Consider the following 18,174-nt stretch of genomic DNA (forward strand, 5'->3'; position numbering starts at 1 on the left):
GTTTCCTGGAGGCTGCGTCCACACCTATGGTGGCTCCCACCTCCTACGCCAGGTACCACCCAAGTGGGAGGGAAGCTATGTCAGCAGAACCAGCATGGCTCAGGAAGGGGGAAGCCCATGGGTAGACTCCTAGTGTGGGTCAGTTTTGTCCAGGATATTCTGATGTGGGTTTTTTTTTGTTTTATTTTTGTCCATTATTGTGAATTATCCCACACATGTGGATTGTCTGTTGTTTTGGATTAAACTCACAACAACACACACACTCACACACAAACATGCCCTCTCTTCTAATCTTCAATCTGCTGTTTCTCCTTCATTAATACTAAAACTGAAAAGCTGCTTTATCTTAAATGGCTGAGCTGAAATGCGCTTTTGGCTGCTCTGCTGTTACTGCCCAACACTGAAACCTCTCTCTTTCTTCCTGCATCTCACCCTGTCTCTCTCCATGTCACTGTCACCGTCTCGCTCTTGCCTCTTCTCTTTGGCCCTCCAGCAGCCGCCTACCCTGCTGCCTATGGTCAGATAAGCCAGGCCTTTCCTCAGCCGCCTCCAATGATCCCCCAGCAGCAGAGAGAAGGTGAGTCTGCGAGCCGGGCTCCTGGGCCTCTCCCTGCCCCCTGCTCTCCCTCCAGGCTGCTCACCTGGGCCTTTGGCTCGGGCATTTCATTTGAAAGTTACCCACATTTGTGTGCTGTGTTGATGAGGGAGTGAGGAAGACATTTGGGTTGTGAGGTGCGGGCGCACCCTCTGATCCCAGTGCAGAGGCTCTCTTCTCAGGGGGTGGCTCTCAGACCAGATGGTGGTCTGGCCTGGACCAGGGGCTTCCACAGGCGCCCTCAGGGCCAAGTAGGGTCCCACATGGCACCTCTCTGTCTCTGCCAGTGACCTATGACAGAGCTTAGGCACTGATATCTGAGTCTATGAAGAAAAACATTCTTGAGGGTGCTTGGGGTTGTGTTCCTTCTTTAGCCTGCCCTTGAACCAGCCATTAAACAGAACGTATCAGAGGTTAGGCATGTGTTTGCCAGCGGTGGCCTTGTTCTGACCCAGGAGAGTTCCCAGCCTCGCGGGTCTTACTTTGAAGCCCCTCTCCCCACGGGTTCCCAAAGAGCTGACAGCATAGCTAGGAGAGGAGACTCCAAGACTGGTGATTGTTGTAGGATCGACTCAAATGGTTTTAGGCTTTGAGAAGAAAAAGACGCGTAGACTGGGGTGGTCAGGAAGGTGAGGCGCTGGAGGAGGAAGGGGCCAAGAATAGCTTCTCCTCCTCTATGAAGGGAAAGGGGGAGGTAAGAGTGCTCATGATGGGGGTGGGTGGGTAGGAGGACCAGTTCATCACGGATAGGAGAAGCTGTACCTTCTAGGTGAGCAGGAGAGATAGCTGGAACCCCCAAGGGCTTGCCTCCATGTGCAGGGTTGAGGTGCAGGGATGGAAGTGCCCTAGTGTAGGCTTCATGTGAGAAGGGGACCCTGAAAAGATTCAGAGGCCCTGATGTGAACAGGGCAGGTAAGAGCAGTGGGGCTTGGGGTGGCAGGGACCTCATAAAGACCCTGAGGAGCCTAGAGACCCACAGGAGCAGGAAGACAGGAATCTGGACAAATGGCCCACCTTTGGAACTCTACAGGGACTTCCACAGAGCTCGGTTTGAGGGGGCAAGAACACTAATTATGATCAAGGGTCCTTCTGGCAGCAGGGTCACTGCATCTCCCTCAGCAGTCCCTGTGGCCAGGGACTTCCGATGGTCTCCAAATGTGTGACTCACAGCCCCTACTGCAGATCCTGCTGGAGCTGAGGGATGTAGGTTGGTCCTGGAAAGGGCTTCAGGGGTCTGCTGACTCAACCCCTTTGGTCAGATAGGCCCAGAGCAGGCACGGAGCCTGGAGGACCGGGCTTTGAAGCCCACCCATCTAGGTCTGACTCGGGCTCTGCTGCCTCCTCACCATGTGACTCTGGGCCAACTACCCACCCTCGCAGTATCCTCATCTGTAACGTGAGAAGAGTGATGGTCATTCCCTAGAGGGGTGTAAGGATTAAACTGGCTTGTCTCTCCTCTAAACTCTATTCAGCAATTATCTGTGGATTTCTTGTGGGTTGTGCAGCCCTTCCTTCACCAAATTGTCACCCCCTCTAAAGTTGTACATGAAACACAACTATTCTCCAGTTTACACGTATTAGGTAGCTACAAGATATGTAGTGTCTGATCTGCCCCTGCCCAGCTAAGCCAAGCTCAGCAACCCAGAGGGGAGCATTCCTGAAATCACCATCCTGCTATAGCTCAGAATGATACCTGGGGTTACTATTGGTGAAGTAGAAGTTGGGATGGTCCAATCCCTTGGCTCCCCCCATGCTCACCCCTCAGCTCTCCCTCCACCAGAGGGTCTCTGCACTGGGCTATAGCCCTGCCTTCCTTCCCCACAGTGCAAGATTTCCAGCAACACATTGTTCAGATCAAAGCCCTAGGGTGTAGGGTCCAGGAGTCTCAGTGTTGTCCATTGCAGGCCTAAACAAGAGAGCTCTGCTCACAGGCCCTACTACATTTGTCATCCCACTGGCTTCAGGATGACCCACCCCCACCCTGTAGGCCATGCTCTATGGGCTCAGGGGTTTAGAACCTCCCTCCCCCTACCCCAATACACACTCAGTGGTGCTCCAACCAATACACATAACAGCCCCTAATGCTGGCCTTCAGCAAACTTAGGCCCACTGTCCACCACTGTCCCCACTCCTTGAATTCTGCCTGTCCCCAGCCCTTTGGTTCTGACCCCTTCTCACACCTCTTGCTTCACCTTCAGCCTCCTCTACCACCTCCCCTCCATGCCCTGCTCCCCCGGCCAGTTCCTAGGTGGCCATCTCCCTCTCTAGCCTCTTCCTTCCTGGTGGGTTAGCCCCTAGGATGAGCCATCCTAGGGGAGCGGGGGATGGGGAGGAGTAAGACATGGACCCAGACACCAAGGAAAATACCCTGTGTGTAAGGGGAAGATCCTGGCACTGGGAGTTGTGGTGGTTGGAAGGTTTCGGTGGGCCTTGAAGGAAGACGAGATCTTCAACATGTAGAGATGGGGAGACAGGCATTCCAGGCAGGGAGAAGAGCCAGGAGTAAAGGCACCAACACTGCAAAGGATGAGGTGAGCCTGGGGAGGGGATTTGAAGCCAGACTGAGGCAAGCTGAGGCTGTGTGCTACAGTGTCCTATGAGGGACTGGCAAGCAAGAAGGTTGTATTCTTCCAGCCTCCCCTCATGCCATGCTTTGAAATACCAGGACACACTGGTTGCTGGGGGTGACCCTCCTGGCCAGCTCCTCGTCTTTGAGTTGAGCCTGGAAACAACAGATGCCTGAATCCCCTAGAGGTTGCCTGTCGCACAGATGGGAAGAGGTTACCCGTGGGGATGGCTGAAGTCTTGGCTCTGCCAGGAGCTGCAGTGTGGTCTGGGGTTAGTCATTTTCTGTCTCTTAAGCACTGTTTCACCATTTCTCAGAAGGCCGAGTTAGACCAGATGCTCTCTTAAGTCCTCTTGGCCCTACCATCTGGATGTTCTGTAACCTGTGAAGGAGGGAATGCAGTAAGGGGGTGGGGCTGGATAAGGCTAGGCTTGCAGGGGCAGGGTGAGGGGCAGGGAGCAGGGGTGGGGCTGGGCTGGGAGAGCTGCCCTGTGGGCCCAGCCACACACAATGGAGATAGGACAGTCCTTGCAGGCCCTGCCCTCAAAGGCTCCTTCTCTCTTTATGGAGGAAGGACACAACAGCCACATAAAGCAGCTTGCAGAACTTGAACTTGGAGCCAAGGCCTCAGAGGATTTGAGGCGGTGTCACCATGGGGTAGAACAGTCAGGATAGCCATGTAATGGGCCTCCCCCCAGGGGAAGGAGGGGAAACCTACCTGGCATAAAAGAGAAACAGCCCCAAATCACAGAATATGGAGTCAGACTCAGGGAACACCAGAAGGAAGAGGCCAGAGGTGTTTTGGGGGAGAAGCGAGAATGAGGGCAACTGAGGAGGCATCCTGGAGGAGGTGTGACTTGGATTAGGCTTTAAAACTGGTTTCTGCCCCCTGGGGCTCACATCTACCTGGGCACCATTGAGGGCCATTTAAACTGGGCATGCAGCCAATGAGAACATGGGATGGCTGGAGGGGATGGGGTGAGGGCAGGGCCACGAGAACTTGTGGGATCTTGTACCCGGAGTTCCTGGAAGTGGATGAGGGAGCATGCTTGTGCCCAGTTCTGAATGCAGTATCAGCCGGCAGAGTGCATGGAAGACAGCAGTTCAGGGTGGGGGTGCAGGAAGGGTAGTAACTCATCAGTAGGAGTGGGCAGTTGGTGTGGGGCAGGGACCAAGGACCAAGAAGTCAGGGGCTAAGAGGGGCTTAGCCTGACTGGTGTCAGGGGAGTCTGCACTATAGGTCTGAGTTTCAAGGGGGTAGATATAGATAGAGAGAGAAAGGAGCGGAGTGGGAGGGGAGAGGAAAGAAGGAAGAGACAGAGAGACTGGAGAGCAAGCACTTTGCTCCAGAACTTGGCTAGCCAGCAGCCTCCTTGGTCCCTGAAAGCCAGGCAGCAAAAGCCAAGCAAGGGCCACAAAGGTGCCTTACTGCCTCACACTGTGATAACCACCAGCCTCTGATCAGACCTCAGCTGTCTTACACAACTCTAATAGGTACAGCTATTTCATTTCCGCATCCACCACAAGCTGGAAGCTGTCATTGAACGGATTGTAGTCATTTTAAAAGGTTAAATTATATGTGGCATGCTCTAAGATAATAGGAAATAGACAATGCATTATGAAAAGATTTCCATTTCTAAGTTAAAAGTGAACATTTGGACTGCTTAAAAAGAAAAATATACATCTTTACTGGACATTTAAGAAATCTAAAAACCTCAGTAGCATTCAGGGATTCTGAGAGCTGAGATTTATGGTAGATAGGTAGGGAAAGAGGAGAGCACAGACTCTGGAAGCAGACCGCCTGGGTTCCTGTCCTGGCTCCACCCTCTATTAGCTGTGTGACTTTTGGCAGGTGCCTTAACCTCTCTGGGCCTCAGTTTCCACATTTGTGAAGTGGAGATGCTAATACTATTTACTTCACAGTGTTGCTGTAAATATTAAGTGAATTAACATATATATATATATATATAAAGTGCTTAGAACAGCCCGACACTTGGTTCATGCTATAGAAGTGGACTCGGGCAGCTGTTGTAATGAAATGGGGAACCTTTTCTATAAGGAGGGTACCCTGGCTAATCACTAAGCTTCTGTCTAAAGCCCCTCCTATACATTTAGACTGCTGGAGAAAGCAGGATAAATCTTGGTCTTGGCCAACAAGACAAGGGTTGAGTGCAAGGTATGGGGCAAGGGAGGGTGGGGCCTTCGGGAAACAGAAATGAAGCTCCAGGCCTGGAGCACCAGGCATGGTTGCCCCAGGGTGATGCCCTCTGGCCAGGGGCCGGAAAGGAGGAGCCCTAGGAGGCTCTCCCAGATGGGTCTGCCCCTCCCTCTCCTCAGCACCTCCTACCAGGGACCACTGCTGATCAAGCCTTGGCATGTCCACCTCATTCTCACATCAACTCTGCCCCTCGAGCCCCAGAGTTGCCAGGCCCCCTGTTACCCAATCCATTTGCAGAACTGATGGCTGAGGCACAGAGAGGCTCAGTGACTTGCCCAAGTGCAGAGCGGAGACCAGAGCTCAGACCCAGGGCTCAGCACCTCCCACTCTTCTGAGGCTGCTCTTGGATCTTGGATAAACCCACCCTCCTCCTAACCTTGCCCCCACCCCTCCCTGCTGCCGCTGCCTAACTCGCTCACCTCTCCTCTGTCTCTCTCTTCCCCACCCCGCCGTCCCCTCCTCCCCTGCCCCACCCCTCCCCCCACCGCAGGGCCCGAGGGCTGTAACCTGTTCATCTACCATCTGCCCCAGGAGTTTGGGGACGCTGAGCTGATGCAGATGTTCCTCCCTTTCGGTAATGTCATCTCCTCGAAAGTGTTTGTGGATCGGGCGACTAACCAAAGTAAATGCTTTGGTGGGTAAAGATAACAAACCAATTAGCTTCACCTAGGACAGGGTGGTGCTCGCACCAATTTACCGGTGTCCGACTGCTTTTAACCTGCTCCTTTACATCAGCCCCTCCCCCACATGCTCCCATCAGCCCAGCCTCCAGCCTCCTCCCACCACCCTTCTCTCTTCCACTGTCCTTTTTGCTCCTCGCTTTCCCTGCCCACCTCTGCCCAGCTACTCATTCCCTGTGTCCCGGTCCAAGAAATGGATTTCCCTTCCCAGGCAAAAGGCCCAATTCCAACTAACTGAGAAAGGGAAGGGGCACTTTGGGCAGGGGAGGTTGGGGGCAGTTAGCAGAGCCTCAGGAGCACCCATTCTCTCAGCTGCCTCTCTTCTCTCAAAATCACAGTGGCCTGGCCTGAGCCCCGGAGTAAGCGGAGTAAGCGTGGAGCCTGATCCTTGGGGCGGGGGAGTCAGCCCAGCCAAGGTCCCCACCCTGCCTGCTCCCTAGCCTCTTCTACCCACCTGCCTTTCCCGCCCCCGCCCCCTTTTTCTGCCTACCCTGCTCTCGGCTCCCCTCCTGTCCTACAGTGCACCCTCTTTCCCTCCTATCCCCTCGGGCCACCACAGCCGAGCTTTGTTGAGAAGTCAGGAACAGAGGACTGCTCCCTGCCCTCAGGGAAGCCCAAGGTCTGAATTTAGATGAAAGTCACCTACTTAACAGCAATGAGTCTACAAGGGACCTAGGAATGAAGTAGAAAGAAAGGCAGGTGGATGTAAATGGATGTCAAGGAGGGGGGAGGGAATTCCTGACAGAATAGAATGGACAAAGGTCTGGGGGCTGGGATGATGGGAAGAGTCAAAGGACACTGAAGGAGGAAACATCAAAGGAGATTGCAAGGAAAGAAGGGAGAACACTTGTGAGGGAGGCTCTGTGCTGGGAGCCTTTTGACCATTCAGATGGGGACATTTCATCTGGCAGGGTAGATAGTGGAGGGTAGTAGGAGGTTCTTAAGCTGGGAGTGATAGAATGAAAACACAGGTTCCAGGAAATTCGCCTGCTGCAAACTGACTTAGATGGGAGAGGGAGGGCTGGAGGGATCCAGGAGTATAGTTAACAGGTAAAATGCGGAACACCTAGTTAGATTTTATTTCAGCTGAACACTGAATACTATTTTTTAGTATAAGTATATCCCAAATATTGCACTGGACATAGTGCAAACAATATTTGGCATGTAATTACACTAAAAAGGTATTCAATATTTAGCTGAAATTCACATTTATTTGGGCATTCTTTTATTTGCTAAATCTGGCAACCCTATCCAGGAAGCTTCAGGCCATCCCCTGGACTCCCACCTCACCCCCACATCTCTCCCCTCCACTCCTCCCGATTTCTGTCCCACCCCCTCTGTCTCCCTCAGCCCTGCCTTCTGGGGTCAGATCCACTCTTGAGTCACTGAGGATTGAGGAGTCCAGTCTCAGTGGATTAGCTTCCCCAGATAGCCATGCACACAGCCACTGCTGAATCTGCCGGAAGCTGAGTGTCTGCAGGTTGGCCAGCAGGTGGTGGGGCTGTGAGGAGCGTGCAGGAGCTCCGCTGGCAGGGAGCCCAGGTCACAGCTTGGAAGTGGTGGAGGAGAGTCGCGTCAACAAGCACGTGTTGATAGCGTTCCAGTTTGCAGCCGGTCATTCCGGAACCCCGAAGGGCACGGCCGGCCGGCGTCTCAGAGCATGCTCCCCAAAGGGATTAAGATCCTCCCACTGCTGCCCCCTCCCCTCCGGCAAGCGCCACAGGGAACTTGTGGTATCTCAGTGGCATAGATTTGCCCTAGCAACTCATTTTTCTTCGGCTATGGAAAAGCAAAAGATAAAAACAGGGTTCCACCCTCCCACTCTTTGGTATTTTCCCTTATGAATTACAATTTACGTATCTAAAAGCAACAAACTGGAAATCGGTTACACTTGCTCTTTAAGCAAGGCTCAAATGTTACGTAAAATAGAAGAATATTGTTAAGGGCCCAGAAAGCCTCTGTCTGCAGCCACTGCCTCCACCCAGCCTTGGGTGTTACAACCCCGTTCTTTCTAAGGCATTTACTTACAATCTGCCCCAAGCACTACTCTCGCCTAAATTCTCCAGGACCACGTTTCCCCCCCACCTCCCTGCTTTTTCTAGAAATCATCCTGTACGCTATACTCGGGCTTTCTCTTCTCTTGAACAAACTTCTGGCACTAGACATCTGAAGGCGGCCTTGAAATAGGAAAGTCTCCCACCAGCACCCTTGGCCCAATACAGCTGTTCCCGATTAAGCCACCTGAGTTCGCGCTCTCCTTCTGGCAGCTTTATCTGCTACAGCTGTCTCAGAGGCCTTTAGTGGAAGACCTAATTCTAGTACTCCATCATGGGCAAGTCATTTAACTCTCTGAGCCTCAATTTCCTCATTTGTGAAATGGGGACTTTTAACAGTCAACTCTCAGGATGCTGTAAGGGGCTTGGCCAGAGTAAACCCCCAGGTGGTGTCATCATCCCTTTGTTCCCAAAAGGAGCCTCCCACAAAAGTGGTCTGTTGTTAGAGTGAACCCCTCAAAATCCCCACTTCTTCTTTATAAGCACCAACAGAATCCTCCAGAGGCCCCTGTGAATTTATGTGACGCATAAATGGCTCCTAGTTTGGCAGATGGGCTGGGTCATAAGGAGGGCTGTGGGAATGTCAGGAAGGAGGGCACCCTGCCTTCGGGTTCCCAGAAGGCTGGGAGACAGGAACTTACTGGGATGGGAGGGGGGACTCTGGGGGCTGGGAGAAGCTCTGGAAATCCTTAACACAGGAGATGAAGCCCAGAGCCTGTGATGGTAGGTGGGGTAGGTCCAGTCTGCTGGAGAGTCAGGTCTCTGTCTCAATTGCTATCCGGTTAACAGGCAGTACTAATTGAGGAAGGAATGTTCCTTGAGCCTCGAATTCTTCCCAACCTCTAGAACAGACTCCTTGAAACCCCCAAACTCTTTCCCTCTGTCAAGACCACCTCTGCAATAATCTCCCCAGTGGCTCTCCTTCCTTTTTATTTTTTACCTCTGCCCCAAATAGTGCCACCAGCCCCTTTATCTTTCTCCTGTCTCCTCCCTGCTTTGCTGTTTCCTGCAAAAAGTGAGCTGCCAAGCCCAGGTGGCTGGGTGGAGTCAGAGCCCTCAGTGTGGCTGGACCAGCAGAGAAGGAGGGAGGGTGCATGGCCCCTACAGTCAGGTGACCTAATCTGGGGAAGAGCAGTGTAAACAGATGCACCATTTGTACTTTGGAAACTGCTCTGGTCAGCTAAGGACTTGACATTAGATATCAGACATGTACAGGTGGCCAGGCCAGTGGACATGAGAGAGGAGGTAGAAGAATGACTCCAGGCTAATCTCCAACTATGGATAAACCTAAATCTGCCCTATTTTTTTTTGTCATATAGACTTACACAGATGTTGGTTATGCGGCTCCGGGTCTGGCTGACCAATTCTATCTGTATTTCCATGCTTACATGTATGTGTGCAAACATATTTCTGTGTATACACATGTGGGCACACAAGATGCACATGTACCTTCATCCCCCCCATCTCTGATGGCATGTGGCTGTGTGAGCAAATGTGAGAAAGCAGGGAGGAGAGGAGAGAAAGAAAAGAGGCTGGATGGAGGCAGTGTCTTGGGCAGAGGTAAAGAAGAGCCACCGGGTTGGGAGAGCAAGGAATCTTAGAGGAGTGGAGAAGTCGCAAGCAGTCCCCAGGTACCTTGGACAATTAACCAAGAAAACAACTTCCACGTCACCTGGGGTCTGGCTGCAACATCTGTCCTTTGTATATCCAATGGTCGTTTAGGGACAAGCACCCCAACTGAGGGACTTCTGCAGGTTGGCCTGGGAACCTAACCAAGCTTAGTTTCACATATTTTGTAGGATATAAGTCTGTTTTCCAGGGGAAAGAGCCTCTAAAGTCAAATAAATACATGGAAATACTAGGTTAAAAAACACAATAAAGATCTGTTTACTGGAGAATTTGGCCAGGTGGGGGATGTTTCATTTTGCTATTGTGCCTTGAACCGTCACAGAGGGGTCTGGTTATAAACAAACGTGACCACAGAAACTTCTTTGAGAAATGTTGATGTGAGCACCTCTTTAAGAAGAGCTGACTTCTAAATTAAGTTGGAACATGACCCACCCCCATCCCTTTTCCAGAAGGTGACTGGGAGCGACAGATGGTTTTAAATCCACTCTTGGGCTCTTGGGAGGAGCACATGTGTGAAAAGCACTATTGCCATCCTGGCTGCAAAAAAAGGGCTCTCAATTTTTACTAATATATTAATCGTTACTATGATTACTATAGATATCATGAGGAGTATTTGGGAGAACATCAGTTGGTGCTTGCTTAGTCCCAGGAAAGAGCACCTCCTTCTAGGGCTTGGGATTTTACGGGAGAAAAGTGGAAGGTGCCGGCAGTCCCCGGGTACGAGGTGGTGGGATAATGCGAGTCGGCCTGGATTTACCCGTGTCACCTGGAGCCTGGCTGGGGGTAGCCTCCACCGGAGCTGGGGCGGAGGGGCCACGAGAACTCTGGACCTCTGGCCCAGCCCTCACCGGCAGGCCGCATTCGCGAGGGGGGCGGCCCGACTGGCCAGGGGAGAAGTCTTCTCCGCGCTGCCTCCCCTCCCTCCCCCTCGCACTCCTCTCTCTCCCCAGGCCGGCACCCTGTGCCCTCCCGCTGCCAGGCCCCCTCCTGTCAGGGAGGACAGTGTCCAATAAACTCCTCCACCCGCAGGTGTGTCCGCCCTCTCCCCCCCTAAAGGAGAGGGCTGAAGTGCCCGGGCCGGCCGGGGTGGGGGGTGGGCACCTCTCTGAACCCCGCCACGCCGCGGGCGCTCCAGCTGGGGGAGTGGGTGCCCTGGCGAGTGGCAGTGGCAGTGGCACCGGCCAAAGCCGAGGTGTGGCCAGGCAGCTGGGGCGGCACGGCCGAGCCCAGGTCCACGAAGAGGGGAGGCTCGGAAGCGCCCACCCCGGGAGGGCCACACGCACGCGGGCTGGAGTGGGGGCGCAGGGTACCTGGCGGGGGTGCGGGCACCTGGCCCTGCCTGGCTCCGAGGCCCGGCCGGGCTCGGGGGCGGGGCCCCGAGGGAGGAGGAGGAGGAGCCTCGCGGTCTCCCCCAGTTTCCCGCCCCGCCCGGGCTCGGCGGGGTCTCCGGCGGGGCCGCCACTCTCCCAGCTCTGGCCCTCCGGCCCGCCGCCCTCCGCCCGCCCCCTCCCCCCGCCTCGGCGGCCCCGGGGCGGCCCCGTGGAAACCCAGGCCCTCGTCCCTCGTGTCTCGCCAGGCTTCGTGAGCTTCGACAACCCGGCCAGCGCGCAGACCGCCATCCAGGCCATGAACGGCTTCCAGATCGGCATGAAGAGGCTCAAGGTGCAGCTGAAACGGCCCAAAGACGCCAATCGCCCGTACTGAGCGCCGGCGGGAGCGCCCCCCGGGGGAGATCAGGACTCGCACAGGTAACCGGGAGCGGCCGGGGCGCGGGAACGGGGAGGGGGTTGGGAGGGAACACCGAACGGACCCGCCGCCTCCTCCAGCCTCCGTGGGCTGGATCCTCGCTTGTGCCTTGGACCCGCTGCGCCCAGCCCACCCTGCTCTTTGCCCGGTGCCTACGGGCAGACACAGAGCTGTGGCCATCCCGTCAGAAATGGGCATGGTCACCCCCTTGACTCAAGTCCAAGAAACTTGAGGGTCGGGCTAGAGAAAGAGGAGCAGGTGTAAGGGAGCCACTCTGAGAAGGTGGGAGCGAGTCCCCGGCCGCCCCTCCAGGTCTACCCTGACATTCATGTTTGCCAGAAAACCCTAGGGCGAGCAGGTGGCCAGCTCAGGCCCAGGAGAACTTGGGTGCAGAACAGATCCTGCTGGGGCCTTCGCCAGACTCCCCAGCCCTTCTCCCCTGTTCTCCTTCCAGAAGGGCTAGCAGCTTTTAGACACTAGCCTCCCCTCCCCTTCCAAATCCCTATAGCTCAGTCAGGAAAGGAGGGATAGGAGTTTTCAAAGGGAACTTGAGGATGCAACCAAAGCCAGTGAGCGGTGCAGCGCTGGAATCGCTTACCCTGACTGCTCTACGTGGGTCGTGATGGCTGATTGTCAGTCACCTTCTCCTGCCCAGCAGCTGGAGACACTGTCAGCCACTCCTCTTTCAGGCCAAGTGTTCCCCTAGATGGGGATGGGATTGAGGTGGGGGTCTCACCATCCTGCTGCCTCCTTGGAGTCAGTGCGGCTCTGCCTCTGCCCTGGTTTCCTGTCTTTCCTGCTGCCCCTGCCCCTCTGGCTGCTTTCGGCTCATGGGCTTGTGTTAAGGTAGGAGTTTCTCCAAGAGGAAGGAAACAGTCAGAAAGAGCAGGCAAAAACATAGACATGGCCGGGTCTGCCAGTGGGCAACACCCCACCCTGGCCCTGCCCAGCTTCAAGGCCTTGCCACCCAGTTTCCTCACACACCCTGGGCTCCAGACCAAGGGGTAGGTTCCCAGAATCCTAGCACTGCTGCCTTAGGGTTGGAGACCCCACGAAGCAGCCTGACTCCAGTGGGAGGCCTGTCTCTCCCAGGCCTGGGGTTTCGGCTCTGAGTAATTCTGTGTGCAGTGTCTGATCTGAGCCCTGTAGGCATGGATGTAGCCTTGGGCCTAGGCCCACTCTGTCTGGAGCCCAGCTGAGTTTTGGGCCCTGGCATCTGGATGGGTTCGGCCTGGCTGTAATGTTCTCACCCAGGCCGGTGAGTTGGCGCTTCCCCACTCGGGTCAGTGAGCCGCGGCTGGTCCGAGGCTGCGCAGTTTGCTGCACCAGAGGGTGGTGGGAAGCGGGTACCCCTGTGGGAAGAGGTGCAGCTGCCCTGACTGAAGAGAGTAGCGAGATGGGCACGTGCAGACTCCTAGGGACTGAATAAGTCTGAGAATGTCTTTGTGTCTCTGGGGCCAAGGGTGTGTGAGACATGAGGCTGTGCAAACATGCCTGAAACTGACAGTGTGTGAAAATGTCCCCTCAACTGAGCTTTGAGGAGAGGGGTCACATGCTATTTAGGTTTAAATTCCTAGTGCCTTGTACTGTGCCTGGACACTGAAGGGCAGTTGGATAAAAGGTGGGGGAGGGAAAAGAGTACACAGCAGGGTGGGAAGGAGTGGACACCTGTGAGAAGCTCAGTATTGGTGCAGGGGGGACCAGGAGGGGTGTCCCCAGAGGGTCCCTTAGTTGCAGTTGCTGTAGCTGACCCCTGATGCTACTACATTCCTCATTTCCTTCGGCCTCTTCTCCTTTTCCAGAGGGAGTCCCCGTCATTCGGTGGGTCTGAGGGCTTTGGGGAAAGGTTGGAGATGCAGAGGAGGGTGGCATTTCAGAATTTGGCCCTGGCATGGATGTGGGAGATCTGATGTTGGCAGAACAAAGAATCCAGCTCAGGTGGGCAGGCAGGTCAGGCATCTGTGGATGAAGAGGAGCTGGGGAGGGTTTCTGTGAATGTTGAGCTGGAGATCAGGTGTAGGCTCAAAATAGTCTCCTTTCAGCCACTTCACAATTCATCCACAGTGACGTTTCCCGGTCCTAGGCCTCCCTTCCATCATCTCTGAAGGAAAATCAAGCCTGGAGTAGAAAGCTGCTGCATGTAGAAGGCCAGGGGATTGAAAAGCTTGCAAATAAGCCTGGTGCATGGGCTTCAGCCTACACCTGAGTGCTGTCAGGGGGCTGGGGGTTGGGGCCAAGCTCAAGGATGTTCAAGAGGAGAGGATCAGCTCTGGGGATCCCCCAATCTCAGATGGGGGCAAAAGACCATAAAATATTGAGGGATGCAAAAGGAGGAAGTGGAGTAGGGAGGTCAGCAGGGCAACAGTGATGACAGCAGGGACTGGAGATCCAGGGCTAAGCGCTCACCTCTCTCGTGGACTCTCTTCTTTTGTGTTACCCACCCTACAGCCTTCCATGCGGGCCTTATATGGGTCAGAGCTTCAGAGCCTTCTAGGGTCTTCAGTGGCCCAGAAACAGCCTCAGCTTGGCCGCGTGGGCCACCTTGGGAGCAAAGCAAAGGATGTGAGGTGACTGTGAGGTGAAAACAATAGTGCCAAAGTGTGTTTGTAGAATTTAAGAACATTTATGTAATTTAACTCTCAAAATGAAAGGTGCTCAGTTTCCGAAGGTTCTCAGAATAGCAAGTCACCCTAGAGCTGGAGGGAGAAGGATCCTAACGTGACACAGTGGGAGCTCTTGCAGTTGGCACATGGTGCTCTAGGGTTGGTGGCTAAAATGGGAATCACAGGGTGAATTGCTGCTGGTGTGAAATGTACTGTGGCAGCAGATGTTTCTTGGGTGGGTCCCACAGCTGCACCCAGTCATCTTAGCCTCGGACCTACCCAGCAAGTCAGGGCCTCCTTCATAGCTTCCCTTGCTGGACCGAAGGCCAAAGCCATAGAAATCTGGGGAAGAAAGAAGAGCTCAGCACCTGGGAGGGGAGAGAGGAATCAAGGGTGATAAAAAACAGAACTTGCTCCCTGAGATCTGCTTGTCAACCAAGGTGGTTTGAGGGGCTGTTTTATTTTCCTCCTGGCCCCCTCGCTAAACTACCCACGCCCCTCCTCCTCTTCCCTACGCATGATGGACGCCCTTAGTGGCCCTGTGTGAGGTTCTGCTACTGTTCACAACGTATCATGTGTCTGCATAAACAACCGTGTGTGTGTGTGTATGTGTGTGTGTGTGTGTTGATGTGCCCATGTCGTTTGTCTGCCAGCTTCCTCCATCCTTTGAGTTCTTTTCAGTTTTTTTATGATTTGACTGCTGTTCTCTCATCAGAGCTTTAAGATTGGTGCTGTGGTTTGGTGCTGTATAAATATTTTTCCTTTTGATTTTGTTTAACTTCTTCCTTGCCCCACTTCACCCTCAACCCGACTCTCCCTGCCCTCCCACTCTCCCCACCCAACCCGTCCCTGCCTCTTCCTTCCCCCTTGCCCACACTCTCTTGTCCTCTTTCTCTCTCTCTCTCTACATATATAAATATATATATATAAATCTTTTCTTCTTTTGTCATTCAATCAAATTCCAACAACCCAACCAGGGCCAGTCAAATCCACCACAGTCTCGCGCTGAGCTAGGAATAAAGTTCACGTAATCACATGAGAGTGGAGAAAACAGTCCCCCATCCGTAAGTTCAAATCAACTCAAAGTTCACAGTGTGACATGATGGCGTCATGTAACAAGGCTAAGAATCGGTTGCATGACAATTGCCGTCAAGTTTTGTGGAGGTGCTGTGATTGGAGCGTTTTTCTTGGATGTTGTATCAGTTGATGATTGGCCAGTCATGATCACACGTGCATTTTCTTGACTTTTGTGCTGCCACAATCTTTTTTGCTGTGCTCATTTTTGTTTCGTTCTTGGTGCTTGCAGTGGTTTTACTTTCTGTTGTTTGGTTTTTCTTGTTCAGCGTTTTTAATGCTTCTCTAGATGTCACATAGAGAAAAAAACAAAAGACTAAAAAATTAGTAAAAATAAAGATGAATTCCTGAATTATCAAACATGGGATCATTTAACTGTGCAAACCATCATTATTTTTTTCTTAAAATAAGGAAAACATCTTAAAATATCTATGCGTGGTTGATTTACTTGCACTTGAAAATATTGTGATTTTATTTTTTTCTAGAAATTTGGGGGCCTTTTTCAATTGACACTTCTTAGGTCTGGTCTTTTTCCAGTTAGGCTATTTTAAATCTCACTCCAAAGGGAAAAACAAAACCAAAATCTCTACATAACAGAATGATAAAAAAAAAAAAAAATTCTAAACCAAAAAATAGAGTACAAAGCCAGAGGCCTCTGAGAGAGAGCCCGGTAACAATTGTAAGGTTTGTATTGTAGCCACTTCTGCTAAATTAAATGTGGGGAAGGGAGGTGGGGAACTGGGGGTTTGGGAGGGTTTTTTGGTTGGTTTTGAAAAAACAGTATTGACGAAAGCAAAATGCACTTTTTTTTGTTTACAACTGAAAAAGGGTCCTTGACAAGTGTTTTTTAATTTTATTATTATTTTATTTGGTGTTGTAATTGTTTAGACTGCTGTGTACGGTTTGCTGTTTGTTGAATCAACAGTGTGAAAAACCTGCCAGCATGGATTGATATACGCATGACGTTGTCCCCTCGACTGGGGGCCTTTGCAGTTCTAACTTTCTTGATGTAACCAGTCACCCCCATGTATAAGTGGAAGCTGCTTGCTAGAATGGAGATGAGTTTCATTTGTTAATTCACAATGATTAAGCATTCTCCTTCTGATTCTAGTCAGATCATGATTTTTCTTAAAAGCAAAACAAACACCAAAAAACCACCAGTCAAAATAGAGAACTGAATTAATTTATTAAACTTTCTCAATGAAATCTGTTCTAACTTCTTTTAGGTTCTCCCATCCACTCCCTTGAAATTCTGAATTTCCTCTAAATTCCCTGGCATGTATGATAAAAGTATTATGTATGTGTGTGTGTGTGTATATATATATACATGCATATACACACGCACATATCCATGTATGTCCACATATGTGCAGGTGAATATATTCTACATATATATCCAGATACACATATATATACATAGCCTCGCAAATAGTTATTGACTTCAGGAAGGAAGTGGTTGGCTGGAAGCTGGGCAAAGATCCTGCAAAATTCTTATCACGGATCTGTCTTCCTTCTGTTCCTCAAGTGTGGGAGGAGTGGTTTGGGCTGCTAGATTTTTCCTATCTTGTTTGCTAGGCTTCTGTATACATATTGTATCTGGGCTAGATCCCTCAGAGACAAGATTAATTATGAATTCATATCCCACATTCCTGAGTTCTTTCTTAGATACAGCCATCCCCCAATCCAGAACTCGAAAGGCATCCAAATCGAGACCCCTTTCCCAACAACAAAACCTCAGCTATAACCATCACTAGACCTCCCAGTGGTTTCTTATTCTGAACGGAAGAGTAAATTTCTTTTTATTTATCATGATCATGACTAATTATCATACTGGTCTCTTTTCCCTCCCTCCTGCCATCTCCCAGAATTCCCATTCTAACCCCCCCCCCCCCCCCAAGGCAGGTTCCTTTTGGTGTTTGGATGCATTTTGTGGTTCCCCTCTTGGCTTAATCAGCCCTGATTTTCTTCATTTTAGGGCAGGATGCTGAACGGGCTACATTAAAAAACAAACCTCTCTCTATATATCTTTATAAATGAGAACTGTTGGATGACACCTTTGACATATCAGCCAATATCAATCAAGCTGAAGACTCCAGACACTCTCTGTGACTGTAACATTTCTTCGAGGAAAGTATAGCGTCTATGGAGTTCAGAGGGCACGTGTTTGGGGGAAAAATCTATATGACATAAAGAAGAAGAAGATGAAGAAACATGAGAAAAAAATCCACAAAAAAGGCAACTTTAAAAACAAAATAACATGAGACCAGACTGGGAGGCTGAAGGGCTGGGAACCTGGAAGAGACGCTGCTTACCGATCCCTGGGGCTTTTCTAGCCCGTGGGCGCCTGGAGGCAGGCTGGGGCAAGCGGTGTGGTGGGACCTGGTCCCCAGGGTGCGGCTGGGAGGCTGCCACTGAGCATCTCTATCTGTCATTCCTTTAGCTATTTAGGGACCAAAGGACCAAACTTTTTATTGCAGATGTGTAGCTCTATGTCAAATAGAGGGGGAATGGAGGAGAGCCTCCTTCCTAACTCATGGGCTGTTCTTGAAACAGCTTAGAGCGATTCTATGAAAAACATAATAAAAATTAAAAAAAAAAAAAACCAAAAAAAAAAAAAGAAAAAATAATGCTTCAGTGCTTTTAAAACAGCAAGATAATAGTTCTTTGATACTTTGAGAAGCGCTTTGATTACCCTCATTCAAGTCTATGACAATTTCCTATGGTTTTCTGTATTATATGTCTGGACGGAGCTGTTAGGATGAACACGATGGTGGATATTTGGGGAAAGCAACAAAAATATAAACTCAACTGTGAAGTGTGAGAAAACAAGGAAGGGAAAAAAGGGACTTTTATAAGGCAAGATATTGTTGTGAAAAGTCTGTAAATGCTTCTAACTCTTCTCCCTCTTAAAATCATAATAGTTGTACAGAATTTTAAAAAGGAAAAGTTTAAAATACCTATATAATAGAAGAAAAATTAGAGGAAAGCAAACAAATAAAAATAAAAAAG

General features: G+C 51.3%; 1 protein-coding gene across 2 annotated transcripts in view; it reads left to right on the plus strand.

The window, feature by feature from the left end:
- Positions 1 to 17,813, plus strand: part of CELF4 (CUGBP Elav-like family member 4) — a 296,225-nt gene extending 278,412 nt beyond the window's left edge. Inside the window, exons 10-14 of one of the 2 annotated variants that reach the window (XM_077135586.1) lie at positions 494 to 577; positions 5,870 to 5,953; positions 10,693 to 10,771; positions 11,319 to 11,490; positions 17,141 to 17,813. In XM_077135586.1, the coding sequence (XP_076991701.1) occupies positions 494 to 577; positions 5,870 to 5,953; positions 10,693 to 10,771; positions 11,319 to 11,490; positions 17,141 to 17,167 (446 nt within the window). In that variant the 3' untranslated portion in view covers positions 17,168 to 17,813. The remainder of the gene's footprint in view (positions 1 to 493; positions 578 to 5,869; positions 5,954 to 10,692; positions 10,772 to 11,318; positions 11,491 to 17,140) is intronic. The other variant, XM_077135587.1, reaches the window with a different exon arrangement.
- The last annotated feature ends 361 nt before the right edge of the window (positions 17,814 to 18,174 follow it).

This window comes from Tamandua tetradactyla, chromosome 18, assembly GCF_023851605.1.
Source record: "Tamandua tetradactyla isolate mTamTet1 chromosome 18, mTamTet1.pri, whole genome shotgun sequence".
In the NCBI taxonomy this organism is placed as follows: domain Eukaryota; kingdom Metazoa; phylum Chordata; class Mammalia; order Pilosa; family Myrmecophagidae; genus Tamandua; species Tamandua tetradactyla.